The 24,114-nt window shown below is 35.8% G+C and overlaps 1 protein-coding gene across 1 annotated transcript in view; it reads right to left on the bottom strand.

Annotated features, from left to right (window-relative positions):
* The window catches only part of LOC101989562 (selection and upkeep of intraepithelial T-cells protein 2-like), a 45,914-nt gene extending 22,759 nt beyond the window's left edge, over positions 1–23,155 (bottom strand). Inside the window, exons 1-5 of the mRNA XM_005353632.1 lie at positions 23,080–23,155; positions 16,794–17,141; positions 14,919–15,200; positions 8,122–8,229; positions 2,713–2,820 (exon numbers count right to left, since the gene is read on the bottom strand). Coding sequence (XP_005353689.1) covers positions 2,713–2,820; positions 8,122–8,229; positions 14,919–15,200; positions 16,794–17,141; positions 23,080–23,155 — 922 coding nt within the window. The remainder of the gene's footprint in view (positions 1–2,712; positions 2,821–8,121; positions 8,230–14,918; positions 15,201–16,793; positions 17,142–23,079) is intronic.
* Positions 23,156–24,114: the final 959 nt, after the last annotated feature.

Below are 24,114 nucleotides of genomic sequence, written 5' to 3'. Positions count from 1 at the left end.
GGCATGCGGAGCCTGCGCAGGCCTTTTTTCCTGCCTCCTGTGCTACGTGGGAACCTCGGTTCTGTAAGTTTATTTAATCATTAAAGCTGTATATATTCTTTAATATCTGCCTGCATTTATTTACGCCGCTACAATGAGTAAATAGAAAATGCATCCAGGCAACTTCTAAAATGTGCAGGAAATGACAGAGACAACCAGCTACCTGAGTTGTCTCTCATTTGTCCACTCAAAGTCTCATTTGCAATGTTGGGGCAACCAACTTTAGCTAAGGTCTAGGGTAACTGACAGACCATTTCCAGAGGCAGGAAAATTTGAAAAACTCTTACCCCATCTTTGTAATTTTGCTTGTATCCTACTTGTCCCATTTAGACACTGTGCATTTTGTCAGTAGTTGAAGCAGGGGCAGTTATTTGCCTAAAAGGCCAATTTTATCAAGAAGAAAACAAACTCCAAGTGGAGTATCTTTGGTGTCCAACATTCTCTCAGAAATAGATTGGTGCTGCCAGGAGCAACAGTGTCTCAGGTCAACAGAATCTTAAGCTACTTAAATGTCGTATTCTACATATCTTTGAAGTGTTTGAAGATTATCTATATATGCAGAATACAGTCTCTATGCATCTAACGAGCCTGACTAGTCTAACTATAAGTATGACAAACACAGATAACTCTTTGACTTATAATTCTCAATAACTATATATAGCTTAAAGACTAAGGCTTCATATTAAAAAATTAAAGAATCTTTAAACAAATGTGCAGCAAACAAAGACAATGACTTTAAAATTGTATCAATATGCAAAATGTCTTAAGCAGAGGTAGAAATATACATGCATACAATATGACAAAATAACTTTGTATAGGTGCACAAATAATGAAAACAGAAATAGGAAAATGTTCAATATAACACATGTAATTTGAATTTGTATCAATATATAAGAATCTATACTAATGCAAATTGTCTATCGATAATAGCTCACAACTTACACTAATGTACCTATTATCCCATCCCTTCCATTCTCCCTTTGTTCCAAAGAGACCCCTGAGCATACTTCATTTCTACCCCAAACCCTTTACCACTTATAACCAACCCCTAATAGATATCCCTAACCTTGAGTACAAACTTGATTGGGGGAGGGGATGCCATTTTCTAGAATTGCTTCCAGCTGTCATGGAGAGATGTTAATTCTATGGAATCCTGTGAAAACTAAAGTGACAGTTAAGTTTAAAGATTACTACCTGGTATAATTGCAGATAATTTCTGAGTAGTCAGTATGGCTTTTCTGAAATTCTTATGTGATGATGTGTGATTCCCCTCTGTATGCTGTGAATATATTTTATTAACATTGGTTAATAAAAAAGCTACTTCAGCTTATGGTGGGACAGAATCAAATCAGGTGGAAAATCCAAACAGATATATATTGCTGCCGAAGGAGAATGGCACTAGAACCTTGCTGGTAAGCTACAGCATTGTGTCAACACACAGATTAATAGAAATGGGTTAATTTTAGATATAAGAGCTAGCTTGGAATATGCTTGAGCCATTGGTCAAGTGGTGTTATAATTAATGTAGTGTCTCTGTTTTTATTCTGATCTGAGCAGCCAGGAAATGAAAGTGAAATCTCTATAAAATGGCACCCATATACATCTATATAAATCCCAAGAAAGTTTTTTGATAAAAGCACTTCTAGGGTAGGCAGTGAGAGGCAGAGGCAGGCAGATCTCTGTGAGTTCGAGGCCAGTCTGGTTTACCAGAGTTGTTACAGGACAGGCTCTAAAGCTATAGAGAAACCCTGTCTCAAAAAACAAAATCAACAACAACAAAAGGCTTCTAGACTCAAAAAAAAAAAAAAAACCAGTATTCAATTGGAGCTTCTTGGGAGCTTCATATTTTCAGATAGACTGTCTGCTGAGTGATAAGCAGAGGTGCGGCTCCTTTAAGAGAAGGCTTCCTGACTCAGCATTATCAGCCAAACCTGAGCTGCTCCTTTAAGAAACAGCTTCCTGATTTGTACTGGTGGTGCAGATGGCTCTATCTCTTTCTGGAGGTTCTATTATGGAGCACTTGAATGGTGTTTGTGGGCAGTGTGCTACAAGTTACTAGGAGCCTCAGAAGATCAGAGTACTTCAATATTGAAATTTTTAACAGGTTTGGTGTTGACTCAAATGTTTAAGATACTGGAGCTCGTGAAATGACTCAGCAGTTAAGAATAGTAACTGCTCCTTCAGGGGTCCTGGGTTGAAATGCTAGCACACACATGGTGGCTACCAACCATTTGGGGTAATCTAACATCATCTTTTGGCTTACACAGGCACTAGGCATGTGGAAAAACACCCAAAACATAAATAAAATTCAAAAGGAAAAAAGTTCAAGATACTGAATTATTATCTTCTTTATGCTAAAAGTATGAAGCAATCAGAATAATTTATTAGGCAATGATGACAGCTGAATTTTTCCAAGATAAAATCCACTATGAGTTTGAAAGGAATTTTTCTCTTGGAGCAGAATAACCAGTCAGCTGCATTTGATATTCAGTCTGTAAAATTTAGGGCTCTGTAGTCTAGACATTATGACTTGTGTTCTCATAGCCTATTGACACTGTAGTTCAGGCAACAATCACTCTTTTTTTTTTTTTTTTGGCCAAATGTCTTACAAGACAGTTGGAAAGGTGGGAGAAGACTTTTACAAGAAGGCACTTGCCTCTTGCTTTCACATACCTCTTTGGTTTAGATGCAAGATGAGAATGACTCCTATAATTTCAACCATCGAACCCAGGAATGCCATTGCACTCTTTATCCAAGGATAATTTTTCACGGAGAAACGATCTAAAGAAAAAGAGTTTGTTTTAATCACTTGATATTTGTATAGAGATGCTTTACATTGGATACAATACCTCAAGACAGCAAGAACTAGTGTGGTGTGTGTGTGTGTGTGTGTGTGTGTGTGTGTTTGTGTGTGTGTGTGTGTGTGTGTAGGGTGTTAATTTGAACTTGTGTTTTAAAAATATTTCTTTAAAATTTTGAGATTAAAACATAATTACATTATTTCTTCCTTCCCTTTTTAAAGGGACTGTTTCTGGGTAATTTGGAAATCAGTAGAGAGGGAGCACCAGGGTATGAATGAAAAGGTTATTTTTAATGGTTTCTCTTTGTATTCATAGAAGAGGGAAAGATTTAGGAATGTAATATAAGAGGACAGGAGTAAAATGGATAGCTGTTTTTAAGGTGGGGCAAGTTTAGGATGGAGACCAAGCAGGCCCAGAGAGAAGTAGCTAACCTTTGTTTTTACTCCATCTCACTTGTCATCAGTAGGTACTACTAGTAGCAAGAGACAGAGGTGTGTGTTGTCATTTTCATTTGTATATGAATTTTAAATGGGTTGAAATAGGATAGCTCTGAAGATGACTAAACTGCCGAAGAGATTCCAGTTTCCATAATGTGAGAACTTACTATCATAGGTAGTTTCCTTTTTTGTACTAGAGTGTTATAGTCACTGTGGGGGTTTATATTGAGAATGGCCGCCATAGGATCATATGTATTGGTCCTCAGTTGTTGGGATTTTTAGAAAGAATTAAGAGATGTGGTCTTCTAGGAGGAGGTACATCACTGGGAGAGGGCTATGACATTCCCAAAAATTCTTCCTTCCTCCCAGTGTTTCTCTATCTCTCCCCATCTCTATTCCTTATGTTCAAAGAGAGATGTAAAAATCTATAATATTATCACTAGCATACAGAGAGTAGAGATTTGTGGCTTTCAAATGTATGGGCCATCCCTATTCCCCACAAAAGAAAGGTTGGTAATAAAGTTCTATCACTTAGATAGCAGTGTTCAGATGGGTAGGCAAAAATATAAAAGAGGAAAGTCAGATTCTTCAGAGAAATACAGAAGCATTCATGTCCAAATCCTTAGGTAATGGGAATACTGTATGAATTGGAGGAAGCCTAGAGGACTTGAGATACTCTTAAGAGATAGTACTATGGGAAAACATAGACACACATTTGAGAATTTTAATTTTTACTGGTACATGTTTATCATATATACACATAAATTTCCTTAGGATATTTTCATGGAGATGTAACCACTGGCCATATTATCTCCACCACAATTCTGTTTTCTCCTTCCCAATTTAGGATCAGTTCCCCCAAACAATCGCGTTTTTATATTCACATCATAAATATTTAAAAAGTTTCTTATATCTTTGTAAACTCTATAGTTTACAAATGATGAAAACTGTGAAATATATTTCTGAGTTATATAAGTTAAAATATCAACTTCCCTGTAACAATAACTTTATGCACTACCAGTGCCAATTATATTTTTCTAGCTGACTAAAACTCCATCATTAATGCATACTACAGTCTCATATATTTGGATCTACTCCTGTCTTTACGGTCATCAAAACTGACCTTGTACTTGGTTATTGTGAGTAGTTCTACAATAAATCGAGTTGTATATCTTACATGTATGGTAACTTGGGGTCTTTGGGAGTATATACCTAGTACTGGTAATACTGTGTATCAAAATCTAATTTTAGGTTTTTGAAGTACCTTGCTGTATGAATTTATGGGGAGAAGTATTATGAGTTTTCCTTCACTCTTTTAGGAAGAAATGCTTTTAGTTTAAGAAAGTGCTATACAACACTCCACCCCTTCACCCAGCACTTATATTCTTTTGATTCATTCTTATGACATTTTCTGAACTCTGGAGAGAGTTGTATAAATATCTATTATTATTTCTTTATGGTTAAGATTTGAGTCGCTATGTTATACCAAAGGTCACTTATTTCCAGTAGCTTGGCCAGTTATGAGTCTCCAAAGAATCTGCAAAGAGAAATTTCCCTCTACTTTCTAGTAGCAGAAGTACTCTACGAGTAGAAGCACTTATGTTTCGAATGCAATTTGATGGCACTTCATAGCTGTTTATTAAAAGAATAGTAGTCTACATAGAGTTTCCAGATTTGTCCTATCTATGTATCTATATTTTATGCTATGTAGTGAAAGGGTGCAGTGTCTTTAGCAATAGACTCTTAGTACCTAGTTTTACCACAACCAACAGCAGTAGAAATAGTCTTTGCAGTTTATGAGGACTTAGGACTTCAATGGTCTCAGAGGTTTTCAACAGTTAGTTCTCATATGACAATGGAAATTTCATCTAACATTCTGTTTGCTCCTAGCAATGTCTTTTTTGCTGGTTTTTACTTATACACAGGGGCTTCCAAAAAAAAACTCTTTAACTTTTATTTTCACAAATGCTTTTCCAATTCTATAAGACACTTATGAGTTAGCTTCACACAATAAAATCTCCTTTTTCAGAAGGTGGACAGCATCTTTGAAGGCTTATCTGTGTCTACTTGAAGCAAGAGTAAATTGGTTCTGGAGGGCTAAAAGAACACTAATAGAGAAACATGAGCCATGATAAATACTGCATGAAAAGATCCTTTATCTTAGCCAATTATTTCATTACAAAAAGCAATGTTGTTGCAAGTGTCAGTTCAGGAGAGACTACCCTATAGCCCTCTACAATCCTTTCATAATCCATCAGCCATCTTTCCCTACATTCTGTGGCCCTGCTCTTTCAGGAATCCTGTGGATCTTTCTGCTCTTGATGATCCTCTAGCTGTGCCATTTTATGCTGCTCTTTCTGGCTTAGACCTAAGAAGGAACAGGTGATATGTAACCTGTTGTTCTTACTGCTTTAACTGGCTACCTGGTTCTGATCAGCTCTGAGTCAGCACCAGAGCCCCTTTTCTTCATCAGTCATATCTGCCTATGGACAGATGATAGAGGAAAATCTTTATGTGTGACAAAGTTATTTGGCATGGGAGAAATATACATCATATACTCTGACAGATGATAACTGCTCATCTCTATAACAAACTCAGTAATATTCCTATGCTATCCTAACATTTATCTTCATTGAACTGTATTTTTTAGGATTTAAACCTTCTAGTAGTTCACTGGTATATAACATTTGATATTTTGATGATGATTTCCCCTACCATTCCAGTAGTAACATTTGTTTTTTAGTGAAACTAGAAGACCCTTTAGTCCACTTTGCTCTCTGTTCATCTCATTTTGATTGCACCTGTTATTTAAGAACCCAATCTAGATACCAATGTAAGTCATCTAGATCTCTCAAAACCTTTTCTACTTCACAAAGATCACATTCCACTATGTAAAGATGGATGCTAAAAAGAAATCCCACATTAGCTCAAAATTGAGTATAATAAAGGGTTATTTATTTAGGGGTAGACTCACAGATCACAGTCCTCAGCTCTAACAGGGAACAGCTACTGAATCCTGCAGCCAGAATAGGGAGCAATGCTCACTTTACATTGGCATTTATATAGTATAAGAGGCCACGCCCAAGTGGGCAGGTAACTTAAAGGCTACTGACTGTAGGAATTTCTACAGCAGCCACGGGGCTCAGCAAAGTACTAAAAAGTTCCATGCCAGGGACATTAACTTTTTCATTAAGTTTATAGTTGTCAGATTCTAATCATCCTGGGGAACTGGGCACTGATGTCACCTTCTGTATACCAAATTAACTTGTTGATGTCTATTCATCTTTCATTATCTTCCAATCCCTACTATTTGTGAAAATCATGGCTGAAGACAGTTAAGTGTTCCCGATGTCTCCTATGATGCAGTCCATCTAGACTGATGTCCTTGCATTGCCTTAGGTTATGCAGGATGGAATGTTACATTGCTATTTCTCCTATTCTCGGATATCCACCTTGGTCCCATCGGCAGGCATATCCCCCAGCCTCATAATCTAGGTACTGAGAAACACATTCTTTGTTTTAACTCACATCAAATTTTAAGGATTTTAGATCCAGAATATTTCTAAATACTGTCATTTCATTTCCTTTCTTTTCCTGATACTGAAAATAATACTTGGTGGGTATATTCTATCACTGTTTACTCATGTTCTTCCTTTTTTATCATTTGATTTTTTTATAGTGGCTTCTAAGATTTTTATTCTGAAGTATAGCACTTTAGCAATGATCTAACTCATTCTCTCTGCTCAGCTGTGAGAAATTCCAGGTTGACATCTTCTCATCCTCACATCATTCTGTTTTCCTGGCAAATCTGAGACTAGTGTGGAAGATAGCCATATCCTTATGACTTTTTAATATAATCATCCCTTGCTCATGGGAGAAAATACTTTCCTGGACAGACAGATGAGTTTTAGTGTCATGTCTTATCAAGCACAGCAAATGCATGTTGACAGAGTTTTCTTGTAATCTTCTGTGTTATGGATTACTTTCAGAGATTGCAAAGTATAGTTCTCTGAGCATTTGGGGTGCATCGCATTTGGGGTGCATCTCCATATGCACATGAAGTAGACCCCATTCTTCAATGAGACATTCTGCCTGATACCATGTAAAGTAAGGCATTTTTTCACTAAGAAAATGCTTCCCAAAGGATGGTCTGTTCACAAACAGCTCAGCATTGATTGCATGCTTTATAAATCATCACCATGAGCATGCAAATGTCACTACAAAAAAAGAAGCTTCCCATAAAACATGTAAAATGTATTGATATTGATACTGGCCTGAAGAGAGGTCTTGCCCTTTGATCAACCTCAAATTTCTCATTGTACATGCTAGGCAGCCTATCCTTCCAAACTCTTTCTGGGTAGACAAAAAGAAAAAGTTATTCAGTTCAACTAGGCACCCATGGCAGACCAAAGATTCTGTGTAAGTGATTAGTAAACCAATGAGATTATTTGGGATAATGTGCAAGGTCATGAGTAAGCCTTTTCTTACTTGAGCCTGAATGATTCAAAGATAAATAAATATATTACTGCGTGATTCACTACGGCATGATTGATGATATACAAAAGCTACATGTTTACAGCTCCCTGGTAAACTTGGATGTCAGTCACTATTGTAAAAGGGGTTTCAACTTGAATAAAGACAGCACTACCTTTGGAGATAGCAATATGGGAAACTTCAACAGCAAAAACAAAGAATGTTGTACCAAAAAGTGGGTAAGGTTCTATGTTACATGTGACCAAGAGTTTAGGACCTCCTATGCAGACTTGCTTGGGAACCAAGGGCTGTATATCTTTAGTTACTTTCCAATCTCCAAATTGTACTCACCATCACTCAATACTACTTACCTCGTATGAAATGTTGATGAGCACAGGAAGTCATGAGGAAGGGTATTAGCATAAATGTTATCATACTCAGAATCCATATCCAAACACTTTTCCAGGCAAATAGTTCACCTGAAACAGTGAGTCACAAATCTTAAGTTTGACAAAACCTTGCTTAGATACACCTAGTTAGGAATGGTGATTCCTCTGAAGCTTGTTATCATTTAAGAGTCTAGCTCCACCTTCACCAGGATGAAGATGTGAGTGTTTGATTTCCTGACTGGACAGCCTTGCTCTCTAGGCCCTAACCCCAGGTTCACATTCCATGCCCTGCTCCCATTTAATGCAGTCCAATACATCTGGAAACAGCATCCCACCTGTACCTATTGGACAAAGAGATGGATAGATGGCAGTGTAAGGACATATTCAACAACACAAAGAACTATGTGGCACCACCAGAAACTAGTGGTTCTCCAACAGTAAGACCTGAACATCCCAATTCAGATGAAACAGAAGAAAACTACCTTAAAAATAATTTTATGAAGATGATAAAGACTGTTAAGGAGAAAATGAAAAATTTCCTTAAAAATTTGAATAAAAGACAAACAAAAAATTAGAAGAAATTAATAAATCCCTTCAAGAAAGTCTGAGTACCCCTGGCTGTCCTGGTACTTCCTCTGTAGACCAGGCTGTAGACCAAACTCAGAGGTCTGACTTCTTTGCCTCCCTAGTGATGGGATTAAATGCATGAACCACTAAAAAAAAAAGAAAGTCTACAAGCAAACAGTATAAGACTTGAATATTTAAATAGAAGTAATAAAGAAAACATAAACAGAGGGAAGAGTGGAGACTGAAAATTTGGGTAAATGAACAGGAAGTACAGATTCAAGCATAAGCAACAGAAGAGATGGAAGAGAGAATCTCTGATGTAAAAATATGATAGAAGAAATAGATTCATTTGGCAAAGAAAGTGTTATATCCAACAAAATCTTAATATAAAACATCCAAGAAATCTAGGACACCATGAAAGACCAAACCCAAGAATAAATGGGATAGAAAAGGGAGAAGAAAGTCCATCTGAAAGTCACAGAAAATATATTCAAAATCATAGAAGAAAACTTTCCCAACTTAAAGAAAGACATGACTATGAAATTATAAGACTCTGTAGCTGGAAGCTTTTCTGCACCCCACCTAGTTCCACAACCACTTATAAAATAATCATTCTGAGTTATAGTAGTAATTACAATCTCTCTGGTCTATCCAATCTTTGATACTACTAACTAGTTCTCACATTTTAATTAGCCAATTTCTATTAATCTATGTATTACCACATGGTCATGTTCTGATATCTTACTCCTCTGGCAGCTACATGGAATCTCCCTGACTCCTCCTTCTTTCTCTCTGTATCTCTGTTTGTATTTCCTAACCAGCTATATTCTCCCTGGATACTGGCCAAATCAGCTTCTTTATTAACTAATAGTAATAAAACATATTCACAGCATACTCAGGGTATTTCACATTAAGAAGCTTAGAGAACATTAAATAGTCTAGCCCAAAAAGTCCATTCACCATATAATAATCAAAACACTAAACATATAGAATAAATAAATAATATTATGAACTGCAAAGGAAAAAGTCCAAGTAACATACAAATGCAGAGTTATCAGATTTACACCCAAATTCTAAATGGAAATAATGAAATCTAAAAGGTCCTGGATAGATGTTCTGCAGGCACTAAGAGATACAGATGCCAGCCTAGATCACTATAACCAACAAAACTTTCAATAACCATAGGAAGAGAAAAGAAGATATTCCACAACAAAACCAGATTTAAACAATACCTATCCAAAAATCCAACTCTACAGAGAGTACTAGAAAGAAAACTCTAATCCAAGGAAGTTAGCTGCACCCATGAAAACACAGGCAACAGATAACCTTAAACCACCAAACCTCGAAAAGGGGAAACACAAAACATTACCATTACTAGCAACAAAAAACAAAAGCAACAGGAATTAACAATCAGTGGTCATTAGTATCTCTTAATATGAACACACTCAGTACACCTATAAAAAACACAGGTTAAAAGAATGGGTAAAAAAGCAGAACCAATCTTTCTGCTGCATGTAAGAAACATACCTTAACTTCAAAACACACATTATCTCAGTGTAAAGGGTTGGGAAAAGATGTTCTAAACAAATGGACCTAAGAAACAAGCTGGTATAACTATCTAACTAATATCTAACAAAATACACTTCAAACTAAAAATAGTCAAAAGAAATGAAGAAGGACATTTCCCAAAACAAAATTAAATCAAGAACAGATAAACAATTGAAATATACCTATAATCACTAGGGAAATAGAAGTAGTCATCAAAAATCTCCCAAGAAAACAAACAAATAAAAAAAAAGCCCAGAGTCATATGGTTTTGGTGCAGAATTCTGCCAGAATTTCAAAGAAGAGTTAATACAAATACTCCTTACATCATTCCACACAATAGAAACACAAGGAACATTGTCAAACTCTTTTTACAGTGCTACAGTTATCCTAATACCCAGAATGCACAAAGCTCAACAAAAAAAGAGAATTTCAGACAAATCTCCCCCATGAGCATACGTGCAAAAAGACTCAATAAAATACTGAAAAGCAAAATTCAAGAACACATCAAAAAATCACCCACCATGATCAGGTAGGCTTCATCCCAGAGATGCAGGGATAGTTCAAATGTGAAAATCTACCACAAGTTGACAGCCAACATCAAACTAAATGGAGAGAAACTCAATGTGATTCCACTAAAATCAGGAACAAGACAAAGCTGTGTATTCTCTTCATATCAATTCAATATATTACTGGAAGTTCTAGCTAGAGCAATAAGAAAACAAAAAGAAATCAAGAGGATACAAATTGCAAAGAAAGAATTTAAAGTTTCCCTATTTGCAGATATGATAATATACTTAAGTGACCATAAAAGCTCTCTCAGGGAACTCCTACAACAGATAAGCACCTTCAGTAATAGGACAGGATACATAATCTCCTCAAAAATAATCAGTAGACCTCCTATATACCAAAGATAAGGGGGTTGAGAAAGGAATCAGGGAAACAGTACCCTTTACAATAGCTGCAAATAGCATAAAATATCTTTGGGTGACTTTAGCCAAAAAATTGAAAGAACTGTATGACAAAACTTTAAGTCTTTGAAGAGAGAAATTGAAGAAGATATCAGAACATGGAAGGATCGCTCATGCTCTTGGGTAGATAGCAACAACAAAGTAAAAATGGCAGTTTTACCAAAAGCAATCTATAGATTCAATGCATTCTCCATCAAAATCCCAATATAATTATTCACAAACCTAGAAAGAACAATACTTAGCTTCATATGGAAAAATAAAAATTTCAGGATAGCCAAAATAATTCTGTATAATAAAGGAACTTCTGGAGGCATCAACATTCCTAACTTCAAGCTCTACTACAGAGCTATAGTAATAAAAAACAGTTTGGTATTGTCATAAAAACAGACACATGGAACAATGGAATTGAATTGAAGGCATTGATATTAATCTACACCCCAAGGAACACCTGATTTTTTGACAAAGGAGCCAAAATTTTACATTAGAAAAAAGAAGGCATGTTCAACAAATGATGCTGGTATAACAGGATGGTAGTATGTAGAAGAACGCAAATAGATCCATATCTATCCCCATGCACAAAACTCAAGTCCAAATGTATCAAAGATCTAAAATCCAGCTAAACTGAGCCTCACAGAAGAGAAAGTGGTAAGTAGCCTTAAATGCATTGGCACAAGAAACCACTTCTAAACATAACTCCAGTAGCACAGATACTGATAACAACAATTAATAAATGGGACCTCCTGAAATTAATAAGCTTCTGTAAGGCAAAGGACGCAGTCAATAAGACAAAAAGAGCAGCCTACAGAATGGAAAAAGATTGTCACAAATCCCACATCTGACAGAGGGCTGATCTCCAAAATATATAAAGAATACATGAAACTGAGCATCAAATTACCAAATAATCCAATTAAAACATGGGGTATAAAGATCTAAACAGAAAATTCTCAATGGAAGACTCTCAAATGGCCAAAAGACATTTAAGGAATTCTTCAACATCCTTAGTCATCAGGGAAATGCAAATCAAAATGACACTTACATTTGTCAAAATGGCTAAGATTAAAAACACTAATGACAGCTTATGTTGGAAAGGATATGGAATAAGAGGAACACTCCTCCACTGCTCCTGTGAGTGAAAACTTGTATATCTACTCTGGCAATCAGTATGGCAGTTTATTATAAAATTAAGAATAAACCTAAATCAAGACCCAGCAATACCACTATTGGGCATATATCCCAAAGATATTCAATAATACCACAAGGTCACTTGCTCAATTATGTTCATAGTAGTATTATTCACAAGAGCCAGAAAATGGAAACAATCTAGATTCCTCTCAAGTAAAGAACAGATAACAAAAATACGATACATTTACATAATGGAGTAAAAAACAATAGCATCATGAAATTTATAGGCAAGTGGATTGAACAAGAAAAAAAATCATCCTGAATGAGGTTATCCAGACACAGAGAGACAGAGTATGTATTCACTTATAAATGGATACTGAACACAAAGCAAAGAATAACCAGGCTACAATTCACAACTGTAGTGAAAATATGTAAAATGGAAGACACCAAAAAACTACAAAACTGAGGTTGGACTTTTCATTCCTGTTTTGTGAGTTTGCCCCTTATAATAAAGAAAATATAATTGGTTTATCTTCGAGTTAGCCTGGGATTCTTTGACTGCTATCTGACAACAGTACATCTTTTTAAAAGTCTCTTCTAGAAAATATGTCTACTTTTATGGATAGATACCAATACTGATTCATGCTTGCAACCCTTTCTTTTGATTTTATTTAATTCTCTTAAAATACCATGTTTTGTTTGTTTAACTACAATGTGGAATCCAAAATTTGAAACAGTTGGGTGATTAGTGTACATAATCACAAAGTATTTATTTATCTATTTACTTATTTATTTATTTTAGGAAAGCATGCAGATGTAAAGGAATAGCATAATAATGCAGTTGCATAATAGGCAAATGGAACCAATAGGAATGGAAACAGAGTAAAAAGGTAAGGAAACAGGGACTCCCTAGTACATAGATGTAGGCAGGTTGTATGCTTTAGGTTGGCTGTCAAAGCAATATTTATTAGGAAGTGATATTTGAACATGGAATTGAAATACACAAGGAAAGTTAGTTGAATTTATAATATGCCATAATAGAAAGCACTAGAGGAAAAATCTGAAGGCAGAGCTCATTTACCTGTATGTATGAGTAAATGAGGTGGAGAAAAACAACACTAGGAGGTGCGACCATGTAGTTTGTAGTTACCTATAATTCAGACTTAGATGACAATGAAAAAATAGTGAGATTTAATGAGAATTATATCCAATTGTTTACCAATTTCATCTTTGTGGTTCATTCTTTTCAGGCTTGCTAGATTCCTAATTTCACCTTAAGTCCCACGATTGCACATCTACATCAAATGGAGAGTGACATCCAAACACCTTCTAGACAGGAACCCTGTTGTTGTGAAGAATATTCAGTGGGCTATGCAAACCATCTCAATTCTAACTTTTGTTCATTCACATCTGTAATCTCAAGGCCTATATTGTCACTGTGAGGACATCCTCAGACTTGTTCTATCAGTGTGACCATAGTGAATTAAATTGTATTTTACTTATTTGTCATCAGATTTTATACCCAATTTCCTTTTTAGGAAATATCACTAAATCTGGATTATTGGAACCACCAGAATCAGAGACCCTGATTTGGTTGTCTGTTTCAGAACTACAGGAACAAGAAGACTCTGGATATATTTTAAAGGTAGACCCAGCATTATTTCTCTGTATATGTGGTTGTGATAGAAAATGGAAGTCTACAGTAATTTTAATAATATTGTTCTGAGAAGTTGAAAACATGATATGATACTGAAAATCAATAAATTAAGCAAGTTTGGTAGTAACCATGAGTTTAATTCTTTAGTGCTAATTTTATGATGTTTATTAAAATTTGGGGTTGCTTTATGAGTTTTAGATGAGAGCAGAAGGAGAGAGGGCATAACTTGAGGAACTATCAGAGTTTTGGTGGTACTTAGAGCATTAAAATAAACGGAAGTCATAAGAGGGTAAGGACTCAAAAGCTATGCCCTGGGAATGTCAGTGTCAATATATCAGTTAGTTTTGTTGACTTGACACAAGCTAGAGTCATCTCTGCAAATTAACCCCCAACTGAATAATGACCTTCATAAGATTGGCCTGTAACCCTCTGTGGGAAGCTTTTACTTGAATAATGATTGATGTAGTAGGGCCCAGGACCCTGGGGGTGGGTGGTGTCCTCCTTGGTCACCTGTATCTGAGTTGTAGAAGAAAGCAAATCAGTGAAGCTATAAAGCACAAGCCAGTGAACGGTGCTCCTCTGTGCTCTCTTGTTCAGTTCCTGCCTTCAAGGTCCTACTTTCAGCTATTGCTCTTTCTTCCCTTGAAGGAGCACTGAGATGTAGCAATACAATCCAAAGAGACTCTTCCCCCTCCCCATCTTGTTTTTGATTACCATGTTTTATCACAGTGACAGAAAAGCAATCTGCAATGGTCAAGACTATAGAGCAAGAAAATAGAAGAAACATCCAAGAAAGTAAGTGACAACAAAGTGATGAGTAATGGCAAGAGAAAGGAAGTCCTTGAGACCAAATTCAGAGAAAAAACAAATAATATGTGGGACAATTGCTGTTCCTGAAGCACAAAAACATATTTTACCTGATAGGATGATACTTGTGCTTTCTTCTTGGAGACTTTGACGGTCTTGAAGATAGCAAGTGACCCTCTGGTAGGAGCTGGTGTTAATAAAAAGGGCCATTGTCATGTTGAACAGTTTGTTTCCATCCTGTGAGTGGGATTTGGATGTCTCTGGAATGACTTCTCCTTTGCTGTCTCTCCATTCCATATGAGGCAGTGGGAACCAGCCCCCTGAATGACACTCCAACATCACTCCTTTGGTATTCGGGGGATGCAGAAGAATCTGTATGTCTGAGCTTGTGGCTGGTTGAAAACAACAGAGGAAATTAATATTGTTAGGTATAAATGCAAGAGGAAGCAATAAAAAATACTCATTCAGTTTCAAAAGATGCATTAATAGGTAAAATTCTACTTGACTCTGGTTACAATAAGAATCCAATGAAAATATCAATAAATAGATAGAAATGCTATAATACACAGTCAGCAACCTGTCCAAACTAAGTCATTTGATAAATGCCTGTTTCATTTTTTTATTCATTTATTTAAAATATTTTGCTTAATTACCAAGTCTAATTAAGTTAGGTCTATGGATTATGAAGAACAGAACCCAAAATTCAGACACTCAAAAATTTATAATTTATGCTTTCTTTTATCATAATCACTAGTTACTTTAGAGCCACTATAAATAGATTATAAAAATGAATTTCACTATAAACACAATTGTGGCTCTTTAAGTTCAAACTTTGTGTATTTCCATAGTAGGTAATTTATATAAAATATAATTTTTATAAAACAGGCAATACATTGAAGTATGGAAAGTACATATTAATTTAGAGGAAATAAATATGTCTGAAATTTTTCAGAATATTTTCTGAATTATAAAATTTACCAAATATATAGGCAAAAAGAGACTAAGTGGAGATTTGGTACAGATTTAAAGCACTGTACCAAAGCTGTTCTGTCTAGTAAATGTCCCTGGGATAACAAAATATTATGTGTGTGTGCTAGCACACTTGCTGTTTGACTCACGAGATTATTAAAAATGGCAATTTTTAGATTTTATCACATAAGACTATGAAAAATGGCTATTACCTACACTGTGTAGCTTTTCTGTAGACTTCAGCATCAAATGATGCTTGACATACGATAAAGACTAGTTGGCTGGGTATTGAGTTCTACATGTAGGAGCACACATTTATGGTGTTTGTTCAGTTTGTTTTAAACCCTTTGTCTCCCTTTCTTTCATTTTTAATGTAGAATAATTCAGATTAAGGAAAGGAGCATAAATGTCACATAGTTCCCATACTTCATGTATAGTATATCTGAGGATAGTGATAAATGTGGTTAAAATCTATTGGAAAAGATTTAGGAAAATTAAGTGGGTACTAAGTAATCAGTAGATAGATTCAGAGAAAAATATAAGTATTATCAAAAAAAATAATATTTTCTTTGTTTAATTAAAATTTCATACAATATTTTTGATCATATTATCCCCTCCTGCAATTCTCTCCATATATTCTCCACTCCATGCTCACCCAACTTTATACTAGGAAGCATATTTTAAAAATTCCGTTCATTTGGAAAATTACTAAAGTAATGCTAGTAATATCTGAAGGGATAATACAACAACCCAAAAGGAATGTGATGATGTGGTAGAAATATAACAATTTGTATAGGCATAACAATATTTGCTTACTGATAGAACCAATTTCTGCACTGTAGCAATTTTTATTTCTCATTTTCCATAGCATGTAATTAAAAAAAACAAATGCTTAGTTTCAGCTTACTAATAAAACCATGCAGTAAGAGTCAAACACTGATAATTTTTCTACTACTCAATCCAAGATAGGCCTTGAATCATGGGTACCTAGCAGTCTCAGAGGAGTTCATGCCTACCTGTGACCTTGACCTCTGTGATGTGCTCTTCATAGAATTCTCCATCTTTGAAGACACAGTGGTATGGTCCATCATCATCAACAGTCACGCTAAAGATCCTGAGGGTCACTTTCCCTTCTCCAATGTCATCTTTCAGCAGTTCAGTCCGCTCCACATACTTGGGGATGGTTTCTCCATGCAGGTCTTTACCATCCCTGTACAGGTGCACAGGCTGTGTGTAGCGGTTCCTGAACCAGCGAATCTCCATGTGCTGTGCATCTTGTGGTGGGGACAACTGACAACTGAGTTCAAGTGTTCCACCCACTGGAGCCAAGACTGGCTTAGTCAATCCAGTCACTGTGAATGCTTCTGTGAAGGAGAATAATCAAAAATTAAGAGTATGAATTAGTAAACATGCTCACACCTTTTATTGAAACCATTGTCTCTGTTTATTTCTCTTCTGTCTTCTCCTCCTCTCTCTCAAACATCCATCCATACTTCACGTAAGGTCACTTTGTTTATCCTGAAGACATTGTAATTACTAATTACTTAATTGATACTAATGCACAAAGTATTACTGTAAATGGTTACAGGAGATTTTAAGGAACTGTTGGAGATTCTGAGTCAATTCAAGACAAGCTGGGCTCAAGATAAATGAAGGCAATGGCAAGAACAGGTCAGAAGAAATTTCAATATGAGTAGGCCATGTCACGTAGTGGAAATTTTGCTGAACTGAGGCTCCATGGACAGTAGGTTGTGTAAACTTTCAATATTTATGTACTTTACAGCTCATTTGGACTACATGTAGAATCATGACTAATGGGAAGAAAGGGTTTTTTTTTGGTTTTTTTTTTTCTAGACAAAGTTTCTCTGTGGTTTTGGATCAAAACAATAAGCCATCAACCAACTATTAGAATAGCTGAAATACAAAACATTGACAACACAAAATTATGACAAAAGAAGAAGACAATATAACTGTGATTTCTTGTTGGCAGCAACACAGAATGATCAGACACTATGGAAGACAGTTTGGTGCTCTCCGACAGTGTTAGATGTGGCTTTACTATACTTTCTTTCCCTTAGTCATGATTCTACATGTAGTCCAAATGAACTGTAAAGTACACAAATATTGAAAGTTTACACAAATGTTAGCAACAACTTTATTCCCAGTTGCTAAAAATTGGAAAAATATAAAAATGTCTTTCATTAGGTGAGTGAAGAAACCACCTCTGCTACTTTCATAATTTTATCAAATATTATGAGTTAATAAAATATCTGGTACAATAGTTACCCAAATGTTAGTGCATAAACCAAATCAATTTTGTTTGGATTTAAGACCTACTCCATGAGATAGAGACCATATCTGACACTTGTAAAGAGATCAACAACCTGAGATCAGATAAGTTATGGCCCTAGGAAAAACATAATATCATTCTGCTATAAAAAACATAATAAAATTACTCTAGTAACATACTGCTAAACACATAGATCAGTGACTTGGTCAAAGCTTATCAGAGGTGTTTTGTCTTATAGTAGGTGGGAATCAACACACAGACTCACAGCTGGACAGTATGCAGAGAGGGAGAGACTTTGGAAGTCTCAATGCTAAATGAGATGTTTTCATCAAACCCATAACCATTAATCTTCATCTTTCATGCTAGCTAGTTCTCATAATGCCAGAAGATTCTATTCAGGCTGCCTGGAAAGAAAAGTCATCAGAGGTCTAAGCCATCTGTGAATTACAATACCAACACACCAGGAAAGATGTGCCCACTGCTGTAAGACAGTGCGCTAAAGGGCAATGGACTCCTCTCCAGAATTCAAGTCATCCTCTGCAGAATGTTTTTCAAGCATGTTATTGTAAATCTTGTCAAACAGTACTTCTTGAACTTCAAGTGTCCTAATGGGTAAATTACCACTGTTGTTTAGCTAAATTAATGGTGTGGTATCAAACCAATTCTTAAACATCTCTGTTTATACCTTAGAGAAATGCATTAATCAATGTATCTAAACTACCTCTCTAAGTTCAGAGAAAGTGTAGAAAGAATAGAAAGAATGTAAGAACTAGAAAACGAAGAGTGATAAAATGTTATTGTCTTGGTTCAACCTAGTTTTTGTAATCGCAGAAACACAGTAGCTGAGTTTGTTTGCTCTGGGACTATACAAGACTAGACTTGCCAACTGCTGGGTAAAGGAGTGCCTCATGTCACCCTTTGCCCCACCTCTAGCTGAACTGTTATCTATTGAAAGATTCTTGGAGAGGAAAAGTTATTATCTTCAGATGTATACACATTGATAAGCTCACCAAGCTCCAGTGGCTAGTTCCATACTCATGATCAAACAGAATCCCTTTATTAAACTCAGTAGATCACAAAACATAAAAAAAAATCAACATGGGAGGAAATAGGGGGGATTGACAATGGTGGGAGGGAGACAAGAGAAGGAGGGATTAGGTAATCATAAGGCATTAGAGACATGTGTAAAATTGTCAGAGAACAAATTTAATGAATAAAAATGCAAGGATAAAATGTCTACCATAGAAAAGATAATAAGGATTTAGGGCAAAATCAACACTTCAGAGAAAAAGAAACTTTTTTTGAAAGATGATCAACCTTACCCATCAATATAAATGTAAAATGTAATAAATTATAGATTTTTGTTTTTACCTGAAAGCTTAAGAATAAATAAAATTTCTTTGTCTCAGCTACCAAATCCATTAGGAGCTCCCTGGAAACCCACTTACAAGAGAATCAGGTAGGAGACCTTTACTCTCCCTTCCTTCCTCCAATTCCAATGCCCCAGGCTCACGCCCAGTTCTGTAGCAGACCACCTGCTGTGGCCTCCCCTCCTTTCCTATCCCTATCACCAGTGAATCATGCAGCTATTTCTCCTCCAACCTACCTCTACCACACCATCCCTTGTCTCAGCTGCCAACTCCCAAGGGCACTCCCTGGAAACATACTGGGGATAACAAGGAAAGCATGTAGGCAATATTCATTCTCCATCCTGTCTTTCAGTTCCAATCTCCAGTTTTATCCTCAGCTCTGTAGCAGACCGCCTGTTACAGAAGGAGGGTCTCTGCAGATCCTGGTAACACATCCAATATTTCCCCTTTCACTGGACCCTTTCAACTTCCCCTTCTAGTTAATTTCCATTCCCGAATGTCATAACCCAATATCTAAAATTACTTTCTACCCAGTACCCCTAATTACTGCACCCGGAAAGATTTCAGAAGCATTCCAAACACCAAACTCATTGCCACCCACATTTTCTTAAGAACCAGAGAGGGCAACAGAAACCAAGAAATGGAACACCCACTTAACAAAGGCAAAATCAGATATCAGCGTCTAGAATTACAATCACTCCAAACCCACATGCCTAGATAACAACATAAAAAAAAATAACAGCAAAGACAGTATGTGTCAAGTAGAGCCCAGTGACCATACTACGTACATAGGCCCCAGGAAATGAAATAAAATTAGCAACTTTCCAATATAAAAATAACAAATGAACTGAAAAAGAAATCAGAAAAGCACATTTCATGGTAGCCTCAAATAATATGAAATATATCATGGTAAGTCTAGCCAAGCAAATGAAAGTATGATAAAACCTTAAGACACTGAATAAGATATCAGATGAAAAGATCTCCCATAGTCATGATCAATAAGATTAATATAGCAAAAATGACCATCCTAAGAAAAGAACCTATTCGGTGAAACACCCAACAAAATTCAAAAATACTTCTGCAAGGATCTTGAAAGGACAATTTTTAGCTACAAAACTATATAGCAATGAAAACCACATTGTATCTGAGCAAAAGCTGATACATTTATCCCTGAAATCAAATTGAAGTCCCAAACGTAAGTAGTCCACACACCTGTGGTCACCTACTTTCTGATAATGGAGTCATATATACACACCGTAAATAGACAGTCTCTTTAACAAATGGTACTGGTCAAACTGGATGTAGAAGAATGTAGAAGAAGAATAAAGAAAAACATATTTATAAGTCTGCACAAAGCTTAACTCCAAATTGATCAAGGAACTCAACATAAGTCCAGATATACTGAATCTAATAGAAAAAAAAACTGAGGAATAGTCTTGAACTCATTAGCACAGGAGAAAACTTTCAGAACTGAATGCCTTTAGCATAGGGACTAAGAACAAAGTTTAATAAATGGGACCTTGTGAAACTGATAAGCTTTTACAGAGCAAAGAACACTATCATTTGAACAAAGATTTTTATTAACTACACATTTGATAGAGGACTAATATCTAAAATATATATAAAAATTTAAAATCTCGACATCATGAAAACAAATGAGACAATTGAAAATGTGGTGCAGATCCAAACAAAGAATTCTCTAAGAGGAAACAGAGAGGAATGTGAAACACTTAGAGAAAAAATGATTTCATATTTTTTTGCCTTAAAATTCTAATGTGACAGAGAACTTTAATGTCACTCTCTGGTCCCTGTGTATTTTCAGTCCACATCCATCAACTTATGTTGTCATTTGTAACTCGTCACTGTCTAAATAGTTGTGTTGATTCAGATCTCAGTAGCATTACAGCGGAGTGTTCTCTCCTGTATTTTCTCCCTTTCCCATTGGCTTCAGAAACTTGCTTCCATCAAGCACACAGCTTCCCTGCTGTGTATGCTTATTCTGGTACTGGAAATAGAACTCAGGTTCTATTGCACAGGTTAGGGAGCCCTTTAGCTCAGACTTCTGTTTTTCACACTTTACTCTCTGTTGATTTTGTTCCCTCAATATAGAAGCATGCTGAAGTTTTCTATAGTTTTAAAATAAAACAAAATATTAATGCTAAAAAAATAAAGAAAAGAAATGTTCAACAACCTTTGCCACCAGGGAAATGCAAATCAAAAATACTTTCAGATTTCATCTTATACCCTTTGATTGCCTTTGACAATAAAAAACGACAGTGCATGCTGGCGAGAATGTGAAGTAAGAGTGTACGTCCATTGCTACTGGGAGTTCAAAATTGTACAGTCACAAAAGAAGTCAGTATGGTGGTTTCTTTGGAAGCTGAAAACAGGTCTACCTGAAGAGCTACTCTTGAGAATATTCTACTCTTGAGAATTTTCTCAAAGGATGCTTTGTCCTGATATAAAAACACTTGCTCAATCATGTTAATTGCAACTTTATCCATAATATTCAAAACTGGAAACAACCTAGATGTTTTCAATGGATGAGTGAATAAAGAAAATATTTTACATCTATAGTATGGAATATTTGAATTCAGCAATTTCAAAATATGAAATAAAATTCAGATGTAAATTGATGGACCTAGAAAAAAATAACCCTGAGTGAGGTAATCCAGACCCAGAAAGGCAAGAATGTATTCACTTATATGTGGATGCTAGTTTTTAAGTCTTCAATAAGAAAGCTACCACCCATATAACCAGAGGTTAGATATAGAGTAAGTGATTAGTGGGGAGGGAAAACAAAATATGTAGTTATGGATGGACAGGGATAGTAATGGGAGGATCAAATGGAGATGGGGAGTGAAGAGGAGACCAGGGGACAGCTAAAAATAAGGCGGGTATGACAGACTACATGGAAATCAAATACAATAGTAGGTTACTAAAATTGCTTCATACATATATAAAGATAATCCACAAAAATTCACAAAGTAATAGGGGAAGATAAAAACCACAACTCAATATCTTTCATTACCAAATGAAACTTACAGCATCAAGAATGAGTCTAATCAGTATGGAACCCAAGCAAATGTGAATCAGTGAGATTCTTGTCACTGGACAATGAGCTTTTGTTGCGATATTCTACACCTTAAATATAATTTTCATCTAAGTCTTTTCATTTAGATAACTTTGAGTGATCTATAGTTATTTGTACTTTGCAAAGATGTCCCTACAAAGTCAAAATCTCATTCTCCTATCCCATTTTAATTTCTCTCATCTTTTCCTCCTATTATATTCTTGACTAAGATGGATTTTAATATGTATCTGCAGCCTATTCCAATTCCTCAGCGTAGAAGTGATATGTAAGTTCTATGCATTCACTACGAACATTGAGTCCTCAAGGCAAGCATTCGATCTCTTACATTGTACTGTCTTCCTGGAAGCTGAAACAATCACAAGGAAAGACTATGTGCTGATTAGACATAATTACTTGCTCCTCTAGGCTGGATAATCTTGTAACTGTCTTCACTTCATTGCTACATTCAAACAATAGGGACTATGGTCTAAATGTCCTCTAAATGGCCTTGATTTTCCTGGTATACCTGACATTGTTAAGGCTCATAAAGGCAAGTGAGAGATTCTTACCTGAACTCCGTGCTACCATCTGAAGGAGGAACAAGGCAACACAGTGTGTGCCCAGAAGTACTCCTGTAGCTCCCATTATACCTTTCATGAGACAAAAATTAGTGACCAGTGAAAACACAAGCAATAAGTTGCAAAAATCAAGTTCCTCCATATTACTGTACAGCAACTGGCTTCCAAGTAGAGTTACTATTAAGCCTCAATTTTAGATAATAACTTTATTACAGTCATTTATCTCATGATATTTATCACACTGAAATTTGTATTTACTACATCTGGCAGCCCAAGTTTTAGGAACATACATGTAATGACTAAATTCATCCAGATGTTTCTTTCACATTAGAGAATCACATTCTCTCAGATCTGATGTTTGTCTTCAAGTTGTAGAAACTATCAGCTCACCACCGTTCTCACCACACAAAGTTATGGAACTGCCAATCAGCTAAGTCTCAAAGGTCTTCTAGTGTAACTGTCGGTCACATTTAGCTATGCTTAATTACATGAAAAGTTATGAAATAGATTAAACTTTACACTTATGAGAATAATCATGTCAGTGTTTTAGAAGAGAACATGACTTTCTTATACTCATTCTGCCTCCCATAATCTCAGAATGAAACCATGTCAGAGAGTTGTCCCCTCCCATTTTATATTACACTCTAGTGCTGGGATTAAAGGTGTGCACCATTAAAACCAAGTTTCTAAGGCAAACTAGTGTAGCTACTGGGATTAAAGGTGTGTGTCACAATTACCTGGTCTGTAAGGCTGACCAGTGGGGCTGTTCTACTGTCTGATCTTCAGCCAGCTTTATTTATTAAGATACAAATGAAATATCACTACACCAAACCTTCATCTGATATGTTATTTACTGTAGTAACATAAAAATGTTTATGATATATTCTTCTTGAATTTCGAATGAACAAAAGAAAAAGTTTCCATGTATGTGTGTGTGTGTATAATCAAATAAGTTTCACAATTTTTTAATAAAATTATTTCGTGTTTGCGTCTGTTACTTGCATATATTTATGGACCACTTACATT

This window comes from Microtus ochrogaster, chromosome 10 (genome assembly GCF_000317375.1).
Source record: "Microtus ochrogaster isolate Prairie Vole_2 chromosome 10, MicOch1.0, whole genome shotgun sequence".
Classification (NCBI taxonomy): Eukaryota; Metazoa; Chordata; class Mammalia; order Rodentia; family Cricetidae; genus Microtus; species Microtus ochrogaster.
Note: the sequence above shows the minus strand (reverse complement) of the source record. Positions and strands in the feature narration are given on the sequence as shown.